Source organism: Canis lupus, chromosome 11, assembly GCF_003254725.2.
Source record: "Canis lupus dingo isolate Sandy chromosome 11, ASM325472v2, whole genome shotgun sequence".
Taxonomy (NCBI): domain Eukaryota; kingdom Metazoa; phylum Chordata; class Mammalia; order Carnivora; family Canidae; genus Canis; species Canis lupus.
In genome coordinates, this window is record NC_064253.1 from 65,974,565 (window position 1) to 65,994,823 (window position 20,259).

General features: G+C 35.8%; 1 protein-coding gene and 1 long non-coding RNA gene across 2 annotated transcripts in view; one reads left to right on the plus strand and one right to left on the minus strand.

Moving 5' to 3' along the window:
- UGCG (UDP-glucose ceramide glucosyltransferase) overlaps window positions 1-20,026 on the plus strand; it is a 36,356-nt gene extending 16,330 nt beyond the window's left edge. The window contains exons 2-9 of the mRNA XM_025432223.3: window positions 958-1,099; window positions 8,761-8,863; window positions 9,585-9,686; window positions 10,994-11,106; window positions 13,863-14,041; window positions 15,078-15,164; window positions 16,011-16,200; window positions 16,671-20,026. Of these exons, the coding sequence (XP_025288008.1) occupies window positions 958-1,099; window positions 8,761-8,863; window positions 9,585-9,686; window positions 10,994-11,106; window positions 13,863-14,041; window positions 15,078-15,164; window positions 16,011-16,200; window positions 16,671-16,841 (1,087 nt within the window). The 3' untranslated portion in view covers window positions 16,842-20,026. The remainder of the gene's footprint in view (window positions 1-957; window positions 1,100-8,760; window positions 8,864-9,584; window positions 9,687-10,993; window positions 11,107-13,862; window positions 14,042-15,077; window positions 15,165-16,010; window positions 16,201-16,670) is intronic.
- Window positions 11,538-20,259, minus strand: part of LOC125752166 (uncharacterized) — a 66,930-nt gene continuing 58,208 nt past the window's right edge. Inside the window, exon 2 of the long non-coding RNA XR_007401003.1 lies at window positions 11,538-15,190. This is a non-coding gene — a long non-coding RNA (uncharacterized LOC125752166). The remainder of the gene's footprint in view (window positions 15,191-20,259) is intronic.

Here is a 20,259-nt window from a genome sequence, read left to right on the forward strand (position 1 = left end):
GTTCTAACCTCTAATTACTGTTGAGTGCTTGGAGACTTGCTTATGAGGAGGAGGAAGGATTCAGTGACTTCCTTTAGAAACATCACCACTCTGCTGAAAGGCATCTCTTCTCTTTGTTGTCACACCATGAGCATTAACTGGGGCAGATTCTTTCATTAATTCGCATGGCTTCCCTCCTTAGGAGCCTTTTGCTGTGGCACCCTTGGGATGGACCAGCGCTGAGAACCTTGGCCAACTTATCTGTGTAGTGGTGGTGGTATATTTTCCAATGTCATTAATAGACATTTTTTTTCATCATAGAGATTTTTTTTCATACTTTCAAATTCCCTCTGTTCTGCCCCTGCCATTCTGAGCTTGTGAATATTAGAAGTTCTGCTACTTACCCATTTTCTTGCTTGCTGTGCCAGTAGCATAATACTTCTTTCAGTTGTGTGTTATGTAGGCTGCTTGTTATAGAAATTTCTCAGATTTTTCTGGTTATACTTCTCTGGTTTTCTGGGGAAGATAGGAACTCCTCTCCCCACCCCCCACCCCCCACTGTTTATATAGTTCTTGGTCCACTTTGATGGCAGTTTGGGAGGAAGGGCAGTTAACATGTGGGCTAACACTATAATTCATTTCTTCACCATGTATTTATTGAATGCCTACTCTCTGCTAGGCATAGTTCTCTAAGCACTGAGAGTACAACCATAAACAACAGTCTTAAACTCCAGCCTTCATTGGAACATTCAATCTTCTTCATTCTGGTTTTCCTAAACTGGGCACTTCTCTGGTTACTTTGCTTCATTTTCAGATATCTGAGTGTTGTACTGTATGTTGGCAAATTGAATTTAAATAAAAATTAAAAAATAAAAGTTAAAAAAACAAGTAAACAAATAAAACTTAGAATTTAGTAATTTCTCGATAGCCTCACACATACTTTATCCAGAAATAATGTATATATTATTTGCTTTTTAGCCGATTACACCTCAACAAGAAGGCAACGGACAAACAGCCATATAGCAAGCTCCCGGGTGTGTCTCTTCTGAAGCCACTGAAAGGTGTAGATCCTAACCTAATCAACAACTTGGAGACATTCTTCGAATTGGATTACCCCAAAGTAAGTACAACCTTGAACTCATTAGAAATGGGTGAGATTCTTTTCTCTCGTGTTTCTCTCGTAAAGAGCCATGTTGACTGTAAAAGGTGAAGGGATTAAAAATGCACAACAATGTCGGTCTCATACAATTTATGCTGTGATAGCAGTAGTCACAGGACAGAAATGGAGTTGAGGAAGGGGACAGATTTCCTTTTGTAATCTTGTAACCACCTGCATGTCCATCTGAATTAGAAATCCCAGAGTAGACCTCCTGGAACTCAGACATTGTTAAGTGCCTGGCAGTTTGAATAAAAAAAATCTTGTTCCATGAGAGGCATATGTGAATGACGAGAAGAAGAGGCAGTGAGAGAGAAAAAGCAGCGTTTAGTGATCTGAGATGGGATGCAAGATAGCTAGAAGTAAATGTAAATTACCTTGAGAATCTGGCTTTTGAGCCAAGAATAGGTTATAATTAGCAGTAAGATGGGGCTTCCTCATACCTAATTTCTAATTTCTTTATCTTTCTGGGTTTTAATGCCATATGTATTGTTTGTTGTTTTTAAAAAATTATTTTTATTTAAATTCAATTAACATAATGTATTATTGGTTTCAGAGATAGAAGTCAGTGATCTGTCAGTCTTATATAATACCCAGTGCTCGTTACATGTTGTGCCCTCTTAAATGCGCATCACCCAGTTACCCTATCCCCCCATGCCCTCCCCTCCAGCAAACCTCAGTTTGTTTCCTGTAATTAAGAGTCTCTTATGGTTCACCTCATCTTTTTTTTTCCTTTCCTCTTTTCCCCTATGATCCTCTGTTTTGTTTCTTAAATTCCACATATGAATGAGATCATATGATAATTGTCTTTCTCTGATTATTTCGCTCAGCAAAATATCCACTAGTTCCATGCATGTCTTGCAAATGGCAAGATTTCATTCCTTTTGATGGCTGAGTAGTAGTCTACTGTTTGTTGTGTTGTTTGTATCATTCATCTATACAATCTGTAGATCTGTGAACTCAACATATTCCTTCATTGGCGAACTCCCAGTTTTCTTGAGGTGACAGTATTCTTTTTATCTCTTCCCTTTGATATTCCACCTGTAGTTTCTTAGGAGAATTGACTGTTTCTTGATTTATGTAGGCAGCTTGATTGCCGCTTTTTAAGCTGCCTGTTTGAAACACTGCTTTTGAATGTGTTTTTACATTTCTAGCTGCTTGATTTGAATTTTCCTCCAAGGTCCCTGTTCACTTCTGTCAGTTTTTACCCTTACTGTCTCAGTTTCTCCATAGTTTTTGCCCTTTGGAGACTCTTGCCCTATTTCCTTAGAACAGTGTATCCCAACTAGTGAGGAGGAAGATAATATATCCACCACACTTCTCATGGTGACTGTTTTTCACACTCTTATTTCTTTTCTTTTAGCTCTTATTTTTCTTGGTAGCATCAGTGAAAAGAATAGAGAAGACACAGATGTGATAGCCTTAATGCAGCTCTTATTAAGTATGTAGACACAAGTATAATTCAGTTATTTTTTAGTGTTGTTTTTATATTAGTGCTTTTAAAGTGTGGAAGTCTAGGTATTTGAAGCTAAGTTGAAGCAAAACAATTATGTGTTTTTCTTCTAGTTTATGTGTGTGTTTAATAATTTTAGAGATGTGAAGCATGCATGCAATATCTATCCAATAAATGTAGTATGTAATTTTTAAAAAATCACTTGATTTTCTTCAAATGTGAAAGTGTAAGAAGTATTCCTTTGTAATTTAGAAAGAATGATACAAGTAAAATTAACTGTAAAATAAGCTTTGCAATAAGAAAAATGGAAGGTTTTCAAGTCCTACATTATGTGGGTAAATGCAAAGAATTTTTTTAATGAAGAATATTTTCATTGATATTAAATCTCAGAATAGCTTAGAATCATGCATTTATCCTTGTTGAAATTTAATGTCACATTTCAGTTGTTTCATCATCATCCTGCCCTTTTGCCATTACTCACTCTCAGAGCTTACTTATGGAACTTTTATGTTGGGTCCTCAGGAAATGATAGTCATGGAATTGAATTGGTTGCGGAAGTTAGTGTGGGTTTTAGTTGCAGAAAGAGTTTTTAAAAATAACCCAAGAACATATGTATCCATTAATTCTGAACATTTGGGATAAGTCCATGATTGATTTCTCCTTCTGAATGAAGATTTTTTTAATTACAATTTGAGATTATCTTAAGAGCTCTAGTTTTTGCTTTTTTTCCACTTATGCCATTGGGGTCTTTAAATTGGTTGTGGAGAAAGCTGTTTTGATACTTATTATAAAATGAGGAACTGCATATATAAGAGATTGTTTTTATTCTTTTTTCAAAGTTTTATTTACTAAAACTTTGTACAGTACTAAAAGTACTGTTTGTTAGCTGTGTAAATAGAAAATAAAGAAAGCAGAGGGAAAGTCTAAGGATCTGCAATCTAAAGGAAAATTTGGACCTTGCCACATTTTATTGACTTTTTAAAAAAATTTTATTGACTTTTTAAAAAACCAAGCCCAATGACAAATGTTCCCCAAGAAACTAAAGTTAAACCACTGAAATCCCACAAATCTGAGAATGAACAGACAACTTGCTTGTGTCACCAAGGAGACCCGTAGTCCTGAAACGAACATTTGTGTGACTGCCAGGCCCAGCAAACTTTACTATTGGCTTTTTGTCGACTTGAAGATTGTTTTCTAGAAATATGTCTTATTTCATTCCGGACTTAAGTTTTTCCTCCTCATTTGATTTGGAACATTATAAACCATTCTGGAAAAAGAACATGTTGAAATTCAGAAATTTTACTTAATTTTGGACACGTGCAAGAAGATTTACTACGTACTTGTTCTGAATTTCTGGGTTTAAACTTTGGTGAGGATTGTTACTATACTAATTGCCCTGAAATATTTCAGTGCTTTACATATCTTGTCAATCCACTTGGTTTTGGTTTTTGTTTTTTTAAAGATTTTATTTATTTGAGAGAGAGAATACATGGCATGGGGAGGGGCAGAGGGAGAGAGAGAAAGAGTCTTAAGCAGACTCTGTGCTGAGCCTGAGGTGGGGACTGGTGCCAGGACCCCAAGATCATGACCTGAGCCGAAGCCAAGAGTCAGACACTTAACCGACTATGGCACCCAGGAGCTCCAGTCCACTTATTTTAATATTTATTCCTTGAGGGGAAAAAACACATAAGAATGAAAAAGCCATACAATTCATTTTCTGCAAAATTGAGCACTCAGCTTGGTGTCAGCATAGACAGCCCTTTAGGGAGAGATTTAGCCGCAGAAGGAAGATGTGGTAATCAGTTTCAAATGGTTTGACAGCTTTACGTTAGTAAATCCTGGCCATATGAAGAGTTTTTAAATTAAATGATTGGAGGGGATCCCTGGGTGGCTCAGTGATTTAGCGCCTGCCTTCGGCCCAGGGCGTGATCCTGGAGGCCCACGTCAAGCTCCCTGCATGGAGCCTGCTTCTCCCTCTGCCTGCATCTCTGTCTCTCTCTGTCTCTGTCTCTCTTTCTCTGTGTCTCATGAATAAAGAAGTAAAAATCTTAAAAAAAAAAAAAAAAGAATAGCTTAAATGATTGGAGCATGAAGCTGTGGTAATATTGGTGGGTTTTTTTTTTTTTTTTTTTTTGCCTTTTTTGCAAATAGAGAATTGGCGTAAGATGTTACAAGTCCAGTGCCACATGTGGACTCTTTCTTGCCAGTGGTGTAGTTATCCGTAACAGGACTTGTTTTCTTACTGAATGGTCTTCTAAACAAAGAATTAGAGAAGACAGAAAATTGAATCCATTACCAAAAGACCAAGCACAACGTATGTGGTGAAACTACTAAATCTGCAAGACTAGGAATTTGCCACGTAAATTTAGAAAACCGTATAAACAATTTCTTGAAAATAGAGAAGCAGAGCTGTCCAGACTTCGAATTCAGAGCTGTGTTCTTATGAAACATTTCCTTCCTGGCATCTTTCTTTCACTCAAAAGTTATCCTAAGGACAAATGCATTAACTTAATAAGTGTTATTAATCTCCATGCTGCAAGAATGTTTTAGGTATTTGGGGTCTAAATCTATTCTGTCATAGAAAATTTCTATTCTGTTGTCATCCAGTATCATCATAAAATTTTCTGTAGAGATGATGTATAGTTATTTATAGACCAGGATATTCCTATTTGATATGCCGTATAACTGATTAATATCGTTAAAACAGTTTTCTATTTTGAGAGGATGTTTTATCTTATTTGCTATAGTGCAAAGTTTATATTCCTAATATCTACAGGGCCAAATCAGCAGTTTTCCTAATGCTATTCACATCCCTAAATCTAGTATTTTATATGCATCTGAATTTATTTATAAAAGATAAAAAGTAGCATTCGTGATTTTTGCCATTTCAGATATTCTGTTTTTAAATATCAAAGGCTGAATCCCACTTTGTGGATTTCTGACACACACACACACACACACACACACACACCCCTTGTTCTCAGCCTTTTAGCCATTGCACTGTTTGAAAAGGAAAAGGGAAAATTAGCCAGTTCTAGCTATTAGTATGTAACCTTACTAAAGACTAACCTTCTCATCTGAACTACTCTGGGGTTTATTTCTGGATTTTATGTATTCATACTATATCACTTTATAATGGAATTCACTATATCTTAAAGCCCTTTCTGAATTATTAAATGTTTTCTTGAAATATTTTTAAAGTGTAATATTTTTAATAGACACTAAGTTTTTGAACATATATTCTTCTGCCTAATCCTTTAGATAGTATAAAAATATCCAGGGGTGCCTGGGCAGCTCAGTCCGTTAAGCCCTCCGCCTCTTGATTTCAACGCAGGTTGTGAGATCAAGCCCACATTGGGTTCTGCGTGGAGTCTGCTTGTCCCTCTCCCTCTGCTCTTCCTCCCTGCACCCCTGTCACTCACGCACATACTCACTCTCTCTCAAATAAATAAATAAAATCTTTTTTTAAAAAGAATCCAGAGAATTTTTTTTGTATTAGCTAAGAGAGTCTTTAACCAATTTGGTGTGTTGTATTTTGCCAGTTTCAGGGTAGTTGGAAGTGATTTAACTATTCTAATACAGAGGTTTCTAGCAAATAAAATGCTTGATCAAACTGAAGACATGGGTCATTATCATAGCTGAAAACGAAGACTCCTGGTTAAAATCTAATAGTTCAGAGAATACTTGGAATGCTTACCTCCTATTTGGTATGATTTTCAATATCCAAAACAAGTGAAAGTTATGTGTTTAATAAGAATCTGAACATTTTTTTAATGTGACTTGAGTTTTGTTCGCACTCTGGGTAATCAGGAGGTTTTTAATTTTCCTTTGAAATTAAGTTTAAGGGGTATAATCAGTAAAAAAAAAAAACTTTAATTTTTTAAAAAGATTTATTTATTTTAGAGAGAGAGGGTGCAAAGGGGTGAGGGACAGAGGGAAAGGAGGAGAGGAGAACTCAAGTGAACTCCCCACTGAGCGCAGAGTCCCATGTGGAGCTCCATCTCAGGACCCTAAGATCACACACTGAGCCAAAATCAAGAGTTGAACATTTAGCCAACTGAGCCACCCAGGCGCCGAAAATAAAAACTTTAAATCTTGCGTTTGAAGAAAGGTAAACTCTGCCTTCTCTGAGTGCATTTCCAGAACTATATTTTGCAAAGTTTTCTCTTGCTAGGGAAAAAAGCTAAGACTAACTTTTTGATTATATTTTATGGAATTATATCACTTATGAACATTTCCTTTCACTGTTCTTGCTTATACCTGTAAAACAACCTGAATTCTAAAAGCATTAAAGAAACTCTGTGGTGTTTGGAAGAATGAGGAATTTTTTACCGCAAGCCTGGCTGAGCAGCATGCTCTAGTAGGGAAGCCAGTTGTTACCTTTACCCTTTGGAAGGTCACTTAATCTTTCTGATCTTCATTGCGAAGGTCAATTCCTTTTAGCTGGTTCAACCAAACATTGTTTTGAGAGTCCTTTGGGAGGATGACTGATGCTTTATAGGACGTAGGAGTCAACCCTTTGGGAAGTTCAAGGGTGTGGGCTAGAGTGGTGTCCTTCCCATTCTCAGATTTTTTTTATCTGGTCCCTGGAGACGAGGCATCTGTAAAGTTGGTTTCGATACCTCCTGAGTGGCAATTTTGGTCAGTTATCATTGAAAATAGATAGTTGATAGAATGTATAAGAATAGTAGGTAGAAAGTATGAGGAAAGTATGCATTGTTTCCCCCTCTGCCTAATTATTGAGAAAACTTTTTTTATTTTTTACCTAAAAAAATCATGTTACTTTCTTCTTTGACTTTAATCCTGGCCCTTTTCATATTCAACCACTAGTTCCCATGTTGCTAGTTTTTGCTGAATTTCCCCTTTACCTGTGCTAGTCCCTGTAGCTCAGATACTTATAAAGTTATATCCTTAGCTCTTTTTATTTTTTAGGACCCATAGATTTGGTTTTTTTTTCATGAACATAATTAACCTCCCTCTTTTGCTTAAACATGCCCACCCCATTTTAGAAAGGATTGGTAGGAAATTTGTCACTGAGTCAGCATGAATTGAACAGCATTTTTGAAAAACAACAACAACAACAACAAAAAACTAAGAATACTTACCCTATAAAATAATATAGTAGCATTTTTGTATGTGAAAGCAAATACTTTTTAAAAACTTAGTCGTTTACTCAATGATAACTTAAAGATTTAGCTCAAGATTTTATAAATCTGGTTATATGTCAGAGTCACCCCCAGATTTCTAATTCAAAAGTAAGAGTGGGGCCACGATTCTCTTCTTTAAATAAATGTCCCAGGGTAACAGTCAATTGCCAGTCAATTGCAATGAAGTGACATCCCTAACCTACTGAGCAAAATAAAGCCCTGGGTATTTTCAGTGTTAAAAGGCTAACCATACTTTTCAGGATGATAGATTTTCAATCAATTTTTTTTTTTTAATTTTATGATAGTCACACAGAGAGAGAGAGAGGCAGAGACATAGGCAGAGGGAGAAGCAGGCTCCATGCACCGGGAGCCCGACGTGGGATTCGATCCCGGGTCTCCAGGATCGCGCCCTGGGCCAAAGGCAGGCGCCAAACCGCTGCGCCACCCAGGGATCCCTAATCAAATTTTATTTCAAAAACTGTTATATAGCAAAAGTCTAATCTCATTTTGTCCTTTTCATGTAAAGAATTTGGGAACACCCTTTAAATAGATCATTATGGAATTTGACATATAATTTATAGCACCTTCGTGAAATAATAAATTCAGAGAGAGCTTCTAGAGAGCAGAGTGGGTGTTTATTTTGCTTGCTTTCTGTGTTGCTTTTACACTGTTGGGCACCCTGTATTTAGTAAATCTTCAGTGAGGAAGGCCCTAGAGAAGCTTGAGATCCCATTTAATTACCAGGCCATGCCTATCTGGGAATGGCAAGACATCAGCAGTGAGGGCTGCCAGTGTCTTCATTATCTCTTCTGCCTGCAAATAGGCCCCCTGTTCGGGGAGAAGCTGCTCTCGATTAAAGCAACACTTGATATCATAAGTGTTTGCATCCATTATGAGTACTCTCTTAACTTTTAAACTGTGTGTGTACAATTGCTTGTTTTTCTTAATGCCTTTTTATCAGTAAATCTAATAATGTGCTTATTTTTATAAGAGATTAATTTACATAAAATGTGTTCTTTGACTAGTATGAAGTACTCCTTTGTGTACAAGATCATGATGATCCAGCCATTGATGTATGTAAGAAGCTTCTTGGAAAATATCCAAATGTTGATGCTAGATTGTTTATTGGTAGGTAACAAATTAATTCTCCAATAATCCTTTTTGCTTTAATAGTATTAAGTATCAGTAATCTTTGTATTAAACAATAGTGAAGTTATTAGGATGTTTGCTTTATCATGTTGGAATAGTGATAGGGTATGTTTGTATCCTTTCAAGAAAACTTAAGTTCTAAAAACACATGTTTTTTTCCTATCTGGGATTAACAAAATAACCAAAAAACCCCTACTCCCTCCCCATTACCCTATCATGTTTTTCTCAGTCAGACATAAGAGTTTGTTGTTTTTGTTTCTTTAATATTTTCAGTCTGTGGGCTTTCCTATATCTCATTCACTGTAATTGGGAGTTGAGCAATAAAATTTGCTTTTATGATATTTCAAAAATAATATATATTTTTAAAAATGAATGTTTTTCAAAAGCCTAGGGGCTTAGTCTGAAGACTTGTAGAGAGATATTTGCCATTAAACATTGATTCATACTTAACTATTGATACATTAACTTAAGAATTAAAAAACTGAAACTAACACATTTTCAAAGAAATTATCTTTGAGAATGAAGTTTTTTCCTGAATATATTATTAATACTAAGGAATGTGAAGTATAATGTTAAAGTATGTTTGCTTAAATTATTACATATGAAAGTACTTTTCACTTCTCTCTACCCTATATCTGAATTTTAGAAAATACTTCCAATGTTACACGAATCTTTGACTGTTGCACCTTTACATTTTTAGGTGGCAAAAAAGTTGGCATTAATCCTAAAATTAATAATTTAATGCCAGGATATGAAGTTGCAAAGTATGATCTGATATGGATTTGTGATAGTGGAATAAGAGGTGAGCTTCTTTTTATTTATTTATTTTACAAAACTATTCATTGGATGATAAAATGCCAAAAGCAATCTGAAAATATATTTATCAATCCTTTTTGTTTGCTATTAATTAATAAAGTAATTTATTTCATTTTTTCATGGTAAAATGTCAAGTTATACTTAGTAAGATTTGGAATTTTTTAATGCTAACCTAGAATGTTACATGTATAAAAATATTATTACATTGAACAGAAAATTCCAACTATTAATAAAATTGTCATGGTCCATTATATAGGATTTTTCATAGTTGTAAATTTTCCTTTTTAAACATTTATATTCCAATTACCACAAGTTTCTCGACTTCAGCATTTTGGGCTGGATAATTCTTTGTTGTTGAGGCTGCCCTGGGGGATGATTAACGAGGATCCCTGCTACACACTCCATGCCAGTAGCACCTCTTTCTCTGTTGTGACAACTGAAAACTGTCTCTAGACATTGTTAAATGTCCCTTGCAGAGCAGCAGTTGAGAACCACTGCTCTCGAATATGTGTATTTAAGATCCAAATACACTCATAGATCAGATTTCGTTCATAAAGACTTGAAGGAAATAAAAATAAGGTCATGTAAAATGATAGGAAATGTTTGCTATTTGAAGAGGGAACAATGATTTAAATTTTTTTATTGGCCTAAAATGCAGATTGGAAAATTAAGAGAAATGTGGCAGGCCTAATTAATCAGGATCATTACAGATCTATTAGTTTGTGGTCAGAGATTATATTCATTCTTTGTGTTTTCTATCTTATTTTCTATCATATATTTGTTATGTTTTTGTAACACATGTACACATCTCTGTCGAGTATCATCTCATTGAATTCTCAGCAGTTTTATGAGAGAGACCCTCTAAGACCCTCTAAGAAAGAGGAGGCTCATTTTCTTATGGTTAGAGAATGCAGAAGCCAGCATAAGGACTGAGGTCCTTTGACCTCTGCTCCTGTACCGTTTCAGTTAGGCCACATTGTCTTTAGGACAGCTTAGAGGTTCTGAAATAGGAGGAGTAACATTTTCAAGGTATATCTTGTCTCTGGTACATAGTAGGTATATATTAGCCTGGAAATGTATAGCATAAATTAGCTTATCATAAATTATGCCTTTTTTGGAGATTTTGTATTCTACTTAGAAAAGTGATTGAGAATTTTATTAGATTCAAATGTAAAAAAAAAAAAAAAGAATTTAATGATAGTTCACAAAATGTATTTTGCATTAATGGGCATTTTACTAAAAAGATTTTCTTTTCCTCTCTCCCTTGCCACCTTTTTGTCTTTTTTATTGTAGTAATTCCAGACACACTCACTGACATGGTTAACCAAATGACAGAGAAAGTAGGCCTGGTTCATGGTCTGCCTTATGTAGCAGACAGACAGGGCTTTGCTGCCACATTAGAACAGGTAAGTACGGTGGTCATAATAATGTTCTTATTGTCAGTCACATCCCTGATCTGCCAGAATCTTGAGAGTTAGGATGAACTACCCAATGTGAACTGTAATTAAGTCTGTTTTAACGTGCTAAGTACTGGTATCCAACATGAGATTAGTGTTTTATGAGTGAAGACATTTTTGGGCCCCTGCAATCACTGACAGCTGAACTTACTACACTCCCGCAGTGAATGGATTTATGGAGGAAACACCTTGCGATCTCATTACCAGCTGAACACACCATAGTCTTTATCTTTATAACCCTCGCTTTCAGTTCTAGAGTTAGGTTCTAGACTATAGACTTAACATAAAAGCACATGGCATATAGTTCTTTCAGAGACCTAATCTGAAAAGAATCTTTTTAAAATATCAGAGTATTTAAATACACAAAATGGAAAATTATTCATACAAGTCATTATAAAATCCATTTGACTTTCCTTTTTTTTAAGATTTTTTTATTATATTTGTTTTTTTTTTTTTTTAATTTTTTTATTTTTTTATGATAGTCACAGAGAGAGAGAGAGAGGCAGAGACACAGGCAGAGGGAGAAGCAGGCTCCATGCACCGGGAGCCTGATGTGGGATTCGATCCCGGGTCTCCAGGATCGCGCCCTGGGCCAAAGGCAGGCGCTAAACCGCTGCACCACCCAGGGATCCCTTTTTATTACATTTGTGAGGAGAGAATAACCCTACCAATGAGAGAAAGTTTGTATTTTTTTTTCCCATGTGCCTTTTTAAAAAGGTGAGATGGTACTCTAAAAACAATTTGTATCTGATTTTTGTCACTTCATTATCTTTTCTCCATATTTTTAACTTTATATAAAAGTGATTTTTTTTTATAAAAGTGATTTTTATTGGCTGTATCACAGTCTATCACATGCATGTTCTATACCTGATTTAACCATTTCTGTGCTATTAAACATTAAAGAAGAAAAACTTGCTTTAATGTCATCAGGGAAGGATATACACTTGTAGTCTTTTAAACATATCAACTTGCTTTTAAGCGTATCTGCACTTACATTATTTTGAATTGCAGTCTTGGGATTACCACAGATCTGAGGGGGTAAAGGTATGTTGTGAGTGGAATTTAACCTTTGGCAGTTTGAGCCATGAACTCTTACTATTGCCCATGAATATATTTGTCCGATTTCAAGAAATCATTAAGTCTTTAAATATCAGAGTTTTTGTTTAGTAAGAGAAACTCTGAGTAGTTACTTTAAAAGAAAATACTTTTTTTTTAAGATTTTATTTATTTATTCATGATAGATACAAAGAGAGAGGCAGAGACATAAGCAGAGGAAGAAGCAGGCTCCCTGTGGGGAGCCTGATGCGGGACTCGATCCCAGGACCCCAGGATCACTCCCTGGGCCGAAGGCAGGTGCGCTAAACTGCTGAGCCACTCAGGGATCCCCAAGAAAATACTTTTTATTCCTATATGCCACCTTGTATTTTTGTTTTAGAAATATTCAAGTTGTGGGGCATCTAGGTGGCTCAGTCAGTTAGGCATCTGCCTCTGGTTCAGGTCATGATCCCAGGGTCCTGGGATTGAGCCCCACATTGGGCTCCCTGCTCACTAGGAGTCTGCTTCTCCCTCTGCCCCTCCCCCCTGTTCATGCATATGTGCATGCTCATTCAATCTCTCTCAGATAAGTAAATAAAATATTTTAAAAATAAAGAAAAATAACATTGGGGAAATAGGGAAGAAGCTCAGAGACTCGGGCAGGAAGCAACTAGCTATGAAAGGATGCACAAAAGGAATTAAAATAGGATTGTCCTATAGGTTGATATACCTATAAGTGCTGTTTGTATATATGCATGTGGAAGTATATACACAACGTACATACACATGTAACGTATATTCACATACATACGCCTGTATGTGTAGATGTAGTTACACAAACTTTTTTTTTTTAATTTTTATTTATTTATTTATGATAGTCACAGAGAGAGAGAGGCAGAGACACAGGCAGAGGGAGAAGCAGGCTCCATGCACCGGGAGCCCGATGTGGGATTCGATCCCGGGCCTCCAGGATCGCGCTCTGGGCCAAAGGCAGGCGCTAAACCGCTGCGCCACCCAGGGATCCCAACACAAACATTTTGAAAGTAGGCTATATAACATATTTGTTAATATTTGACATCAGTGAGTGATATTTTTACCTGACTTATTTTATATCCAAATTAAGTTTTATTTGGATAAATCTTCAAATCTTATAGCTTTAGGGAAGACAGTATTTATTTGAAAATAGAATTATTTTTTCTTAGAAGAATATTTTTCTTTGTAATGGTGATAACAAGAATAGTCAATCTAGGGGCACCTGGATGGTGCAGTTGATTGAGTGTCTAACTCTTGATTTTGGCTTAGGTCATGATAATCAGCATCATGGGATTGAGCCCTATATGGGACTCCTCACTCAGCAAGGAGTCTGCTTGAGATTCTCTCTCCCTCTCCCTTTGCCGCTCCTCCTGCTCTCACTCACATGCTCTCTTTTTCTCTCTCTCTAAAATAAATAATTCTTAAAAAAAAAAAAAGAATAGTCAAATAAATTACTGATTGCCTGCCACATGTAAACAGTGTTTTGTAATAATTTTTATTCAGGTAGTTTATGTAAGAATAAGAAGATATTCAGTCAGTCATACTTAAAGTTCATTAAGAAAAAAATGTTTTAGATACCATACTTTTAACATAACATTCTAATTATACATATATGTTTTTGCTCTTTTTGGGGACAGGTATATTTTGGAACTTCCCATCCAAGGTCCTATATCTCTGCCAATGTCACTGGCTTCAAATGTGTGACAGGAATGTCTTGTTTAATGAGAAAGGATGTGTTAGATCAAGCAGGAGGGCTTATAGCTTTTGCTCAGTACATTGCTGAAGATTATTTTATGGCCAAAGCAATAGCTGACCGGTAAGCAAACTAAATTACATGAGGCTTATAGTACTTGTAGTACCTGACTTCTGTTGGTATATTGTATTTGTTAAGCCCATGGGTTAAGGAGCTATTTTATTTTATTTCTTGCTAGTGAGTACAGGATAGATTAATATTTCTATAAAGTAATTCCTATTATTTATAGATATGTTATAAAAGAAATAAATGAAGAAAATAAGTGTTCTGATTCTTTTACATTCTTTAACATAGTTTGGCATTAAAAGGAAGCTTCTCTGTGATTATAAATTTACATTATTATGGATGTAAATTTCTGTGTGTTTCAGAAGATTAAAAATATTAGTGCAGTCTTAAGCCAGCAGGTGAAAATTTAAAGAATATGATTGCACATTTTGGGATTTCTTAGATTATTTGATGCCTGCTAAGAAGCCACCTAACGGTTCACAGAATGAATTCACATTTCTCTGTCAAAACACATGTTTGCTTTTAAAGGGGTTCATTGCCCCTTTGTGATAATTTACTAAAGATAGGATTTTAAAAATTGACGAAGGTTTTTAAAATTCTTTCATGTTGGTATTCATGTACTCATAGTTTCATAGTGTTTCCCATGAGATACATAATGCTTTTTGTTTGCATTTCTTGTGAATATCCACACATAAATCACACATCCCTCCTCTACACCCAGCCTCCTCCCATTTGAATTAGTGGTTTTTTTGGTTTTAGTTTTGGTTTTGCTTATTAGTGATCAAGGACTAAACTGAAATACAGAACCCGCTCCACTTAGTACTTTCAAAATGTCTGCATTTTAAGTGTCTTAAACCGTAAACTAAGGGGTTGCAGTCTCTCTCAGCTGTAGATGGTACTTCATGGGCCTGTGTATTGCTCAGAGATCCATGAGTCTGATATACCCCAAGTAGGGTGCTGATCCTGAGAACGAGGCTCACCCTGAACACCAGCGGTTGCTTACTCTGTATAGTGATGAGTAAATGTATAATCAGTCGTGCCTGCATGTGTTCATCATCATCATAGTTCATTTTATAATTGTCTTAATTTTCAGAGGCTGGAGGTTTGCAATGTCCACTCAGGTTGCAATGCAGAACTCTGGCTCTTACTCAATTTCCCAGTTTCAATCCAGAATGATCAGGTAAGCCAGCTGTTCTTCTTTTTATACTGGATGAAAAGAGAAAGGTTGAGGAGTAATTTTTACATGGTCTAGTGTGATATTCAAAATACTGAAAAGTCAAGTCTTGCTTAGTTCCAGAAAAGAGAGGTTAGCAACCTTATTAAAATAGATTTTTAAATTTTTTAAAGCGTAAAGTCAATTAATTAATATATAACATGCTGTTGGTTTCAGAGGTCAGTGATTTGCCAGTCTTATATGCCACCCAGTGCTCCCTCCATCGCGTGCCCTCCTTAATGCCCATCACCAGTTACCCTATCCCCCACACCTCTTACTAAAATAAATTTAACGTTTAAATATATTTTCTTTGCTGTGTAGCCCTGAAAGCATTCAATAAATATGAGATGCTGAAGTGGGGGAGGGGGGATGGCGTAACTGGGCACATGATGGAATGAGCTCTGGGTGTTCTCTGCAGCTGATGAATCACTAAATTCTGCCCCTGAAACCAGTGATACAGTATATGTTAACTAAATTGAATTTGACTAAATAATTTTTAAAAAGAAAGATGTTGAGACTTTGATTTCTTTAATATGCTTATCTCTGTTTTCTTAACTTTCTATACTTTGAATTTTATAATCTTTATTCGTTAGAGTGTAGGCCATACAAATGAATTTATAGACTTTTTTCTTTGATATACTAAATAAAAATAGAAAAGAGATTCATTAAATACTCTTTAAAGAGGAGGGCCTTCATATCACAGAATAAAGAGCTGGTCATTTGGTGGAAAGATTGGTTAGTCTTGTAGTCAGGCTGTTGTTTAAAAAAGGTCTTTTTTAAATAAATAAATAAAATAGGTCTTTTTTCTTTTAGGTGGACCAAATTACGAATTAACATGCTTCCTGCTACAATAATTTGTGAGCCAATTTCAGAATGCTTTGTTGCCAGTTTAATTATTGGATGGGCAGCCCACCATGTATTCAGATGGGATATTATGGTATTTTTCATGTGTCATTGCCTGGCATGGTTTATATTTGACTACATTCAACTCAGGGGTGTCCAGGTATGTGGATAGGCATGAAAAGATTGGCAGTCATTTGGTGGAACTAAAACTATTTTTATTTTAGAAAGGGTTGATGAAATCTATCTGAGCCATTCTTTAGCTTCCTTTTGAAGGTTAATATCAGGTTTAAACATTACTTTCTTTAGTAGAATGTGGATGCAAAACTTAACTTGATTTTCAACTTTCAGTTGGTAGCTAGACTAGGACTTTTATTAAGGCTCCAAAAAAAATGATGTTAAGCAAATCAAGTATTCAAACTAAAATATGTTAGGATTAGCCATTATTTTAATGCTTTTTCTATTCATAATTAACATTTTTTAAACTGATACAGCACAGCAGTTCAGTTATATAAAGAAACAGGCTTGATTTTATATAGTATATTTAAAAGGGTGATATTGAAGAATTTCATTTTTTAACTATGTTTAGTTCAACAGCCAGTAAATCCATCTTTTTTGTTTTTTAATTCCTAGGGCGGCACACTGTGTTTTTCAAAACTTGATTATGCAGTAGCCTGGTTCATCCGTGAATCCATGACAATATACATTTTTTTATCGGCATTATGGGACCCTACTATAAGCTGGAGAACTGGTCGCTACAGATTGCGCTGTGGAGGCACAGCAGAGGAAATTCTAGATGTATAACTACAGCTTTGTGACTGTACATAAAGGAAAAAAGAGAAGTATTATAAATTATGTTTGTATAAATGCTTTTAAAGATCTACCTTCAGTAGTTTTATCACATGTATGTTTGATATCTGTTCTTTAATTTATTTTGCATGGCACTTGCATCTGTGAAGAAAAAAAAAAAAAAACACATCTGTAGTCTTGGCCAAATGGTACACTTTATTTTGTGGAAGTATTGAATCAAGAGAATTGGTTCTAGGAACCTGGGTTTGATTTTCGTTGTTTGTTTATTTTTTAAAAATAAATATATATATATAAATATATGAATGCTCTGCAACAAACACTATGACAGTATCCTTCAGTAGAGAAAGTTTCTTATCTGTGAGTACACTCTTTTAGAACATTTATGGGATGGCAGCAGCTTTGTTTTGGAGTTTAGGAAAGACTAGAAAGGAATCACTTTACACATCTAAAGTGAATGGTATTGTATGGTGAACAACCCACACTGAGGTACTAACTAAGAAACTTTTTCATGCTCTATGCCTACCTCTTGTAGTTGTTGCAGAGCCAATATAAATTGAAATAAGGTAGCTAGGCCTTGCAAAAACAAATGGAAAAACTTTAAAAATAATAATAGTAAAAGAGCTGGAGTCTAGTATTTATATGAATCTGTGAGAGATATTTTTTTTGGTCTCACTGCAATGAACCAAAAGTGGTTGAGTTTGGTTTTTAATTGTAGCCATGTATTGAAGGCATCCTTTTGACCAACTCTTGTTGGTTCTGTCTTGAACCATTGTTAATCACTGTGCTGGTAAACCTTTCCTTCCCTGCTCCCTTACCCGACCCCACCCCATCTTTCCTTAACTTTTTTTTCGGGGGTGGGGGGGGATTTGGGGTGGTTTTGTTTTAGTGTGAGTGGATGTTTTGATAGTTGTGAGGAAAAATGCATTTCAGACACATTTCACACATGAGCTATTTTCTTACTCAGTATGTCTTATTGTTAAAAAGAATGTAATTTCATGATACAGGTATTTAATATCTTTTTTAAGTAAGTAAATATTCTAGCCATCAAATAAATTGCAGTAGAGTATTAAGTGAGGACAGGATGAGTTTTACTCTTAAAATCAATCAGTATCAAACTAAGTCTACTGTGTGTGTGTTTTTTTTTTTTTTTTTTACTCTTACAGTTAGTCTAGTCTTATTTAAATTGGATTTTTGTATTCCAGTTTGTATGACAGAGTAGACTAGATCAGTGCTAGTTGTAAATGCATGCTGTCTTTCACTCTTCTCCCGCCCTGCCGCTAGACTTGCTTGTCACGTTATGCTTAACTTGTGGTGAACTGGACTTGTTTTTGTTTAAAAAAAAAAAAAAAATAGGCAAAATGTAAGGGATAGTGCATAAGCCTTTTTTTTTCCCCCTGTAGTGGAATTTTTGCTTTTTCTCTGGGATTGGATGGCATGTTGTCTACATGAACGCCTGCTGCAGGGCTGACGCTGGCAATATGGCAGCTTTCAATTCTAAGTTACTACAGTTTCCATGTCAGAGCATAATGTGTAGCATATCAGCAATAATTACATATTTATAGAAAACGGACACATTTTCACCTCACTGAGCCAATTCATTTAATTGTCTAATGACTAACATACATGGTTTCAAGTGTACTATACCTATTCATGTGTATATACTATGGATACACATTATGTATAAGCTTTTCTCTGGGCCAAACTGCTTCAATCAAAAAGTTTTTTTTCTTTTTTTTTTTTTTTTTGCGCCTTATGACGAATTTGTTTGAAGGGCATTTTCTTCATGAACAAAGGCTTTGATGCATATTCCTTTCCATGTGAAATGGGTAGTATTGCTCCCTGAGGAAAGTTGCACAGTGAAAACCAGTCTAGTTGTGACCCACTTTGTGTTTGTTTTTTTTTTTTAATCTCGATTACAAAAGTTGAATTTTGCGAATATGTTTGTAATTTGTTGGTTTGTTTAATGAAGTTTGGTTGATGCCATCCTTTGCACCGCTGAAGTGAAATTTTGCTTATTACTTAGCTTTTTGCTAATCTCAGTATGGGCAATGTAACAACAAATCCAAATGGCTGGACAGACTTCTTGTGTTTTGTAAATATAAAAAAATGACTGTTCTGTATGTGTGTTTTATGTGGTAATGGAGTATTTCCTTCAAGTGAAACTTCATTTAAGCAGAGTGATTCTTTGTTTAGCAAGTTTAGAGTGGTGATAATATGGTAAGAAATAATATAAATGTTGAAGAAAGCATCACAACAGAACTGTAGGAGTCCAAATTTAATAAACCATTAAAAAAAAACAAGTGTCTAGAATATACCACATTTTATTATTTAAAATCATTGTATCAAGTTTTTTGTTGAAAATAAAAATTTGAATACAATCAAAACATTAACAATAATGTATTTTTGTTTACTGCCTTTTCCTTTTTTTATCTTTTTATAAGTCACATATTGTGCCGATCACATCAGAATTACTGGGAGAATTCTCTCAAGCGTTAATTTTGACATCTTCCTTTTTACAAAACTGTGCTACAGTCAGGCTTACGGCTTAACATTGGGCTTTTCTACATTGGTTGCACATTAGAAACACCCAGAGAGCTTCAAAAGAAGAAATAACACATGCCTGTGCCCTGCCCACAGAGATTCTGGTTCAGGTACTCTGGGACGAGGCCTGAGCTCTGCTGGTTCTGTGCAGGCAGACCTGTGAAGCAGTGGCTCGTCATCACCTGGAGAAGAGACCCATTGGCCCCTTGGGCCCCCTCCCACCCCGGCTCCCAGCCTCACTTGGCTTCTTAGGTGGTATCACTCCAGTGGCGGGCAAGGCCCAACCAAGGAGAGGAAAGGAATGGCTCTAGGCCTCCCATGCAGAGACCAGCTAGACCCAGTGGCCCACACACTGGCCAGGGCCAGGCTCCTCCCACGCTGGAGGCCTCTCCACCTATATTTCACCATCAGCCTGTGAGGGAAGAAAACTTTTAACTGGAGAGTAGATCCCAGGGGAGGAAGGGTCTAAAAAGAATTTGAAGTGATGAAAATGTTTTACTGTTAAATAGTAGTGATGGTTGCACAATCTTGTGAATATATTAAAAACCGCTCTGAATTGTACCCTTTAAAAGGCAAATTTTATGGTCTGTTAATTATTATACCTGGATTTTTTTAAATAAAGAAAATATTAAAATCACCGTTAATGTATCATTTCCTTCCAGTCTTCTGACACCCGTTACTGAAATGGGTTTGAGAGAACACATAGAACTGCTTGTTTGGCCATTTTCGAAATCTTTCTCGATTTGACAGGTGAAAATATTGGAGCTCATAGTTTAAAGATGGATCTTTTTTTTTTTTTTTTCCTTTAAGTAGGCTCCACACCCAGCGTGGAGCTGAGCACAGGGCTTGAACTCACAGCCCTGAGATCAAG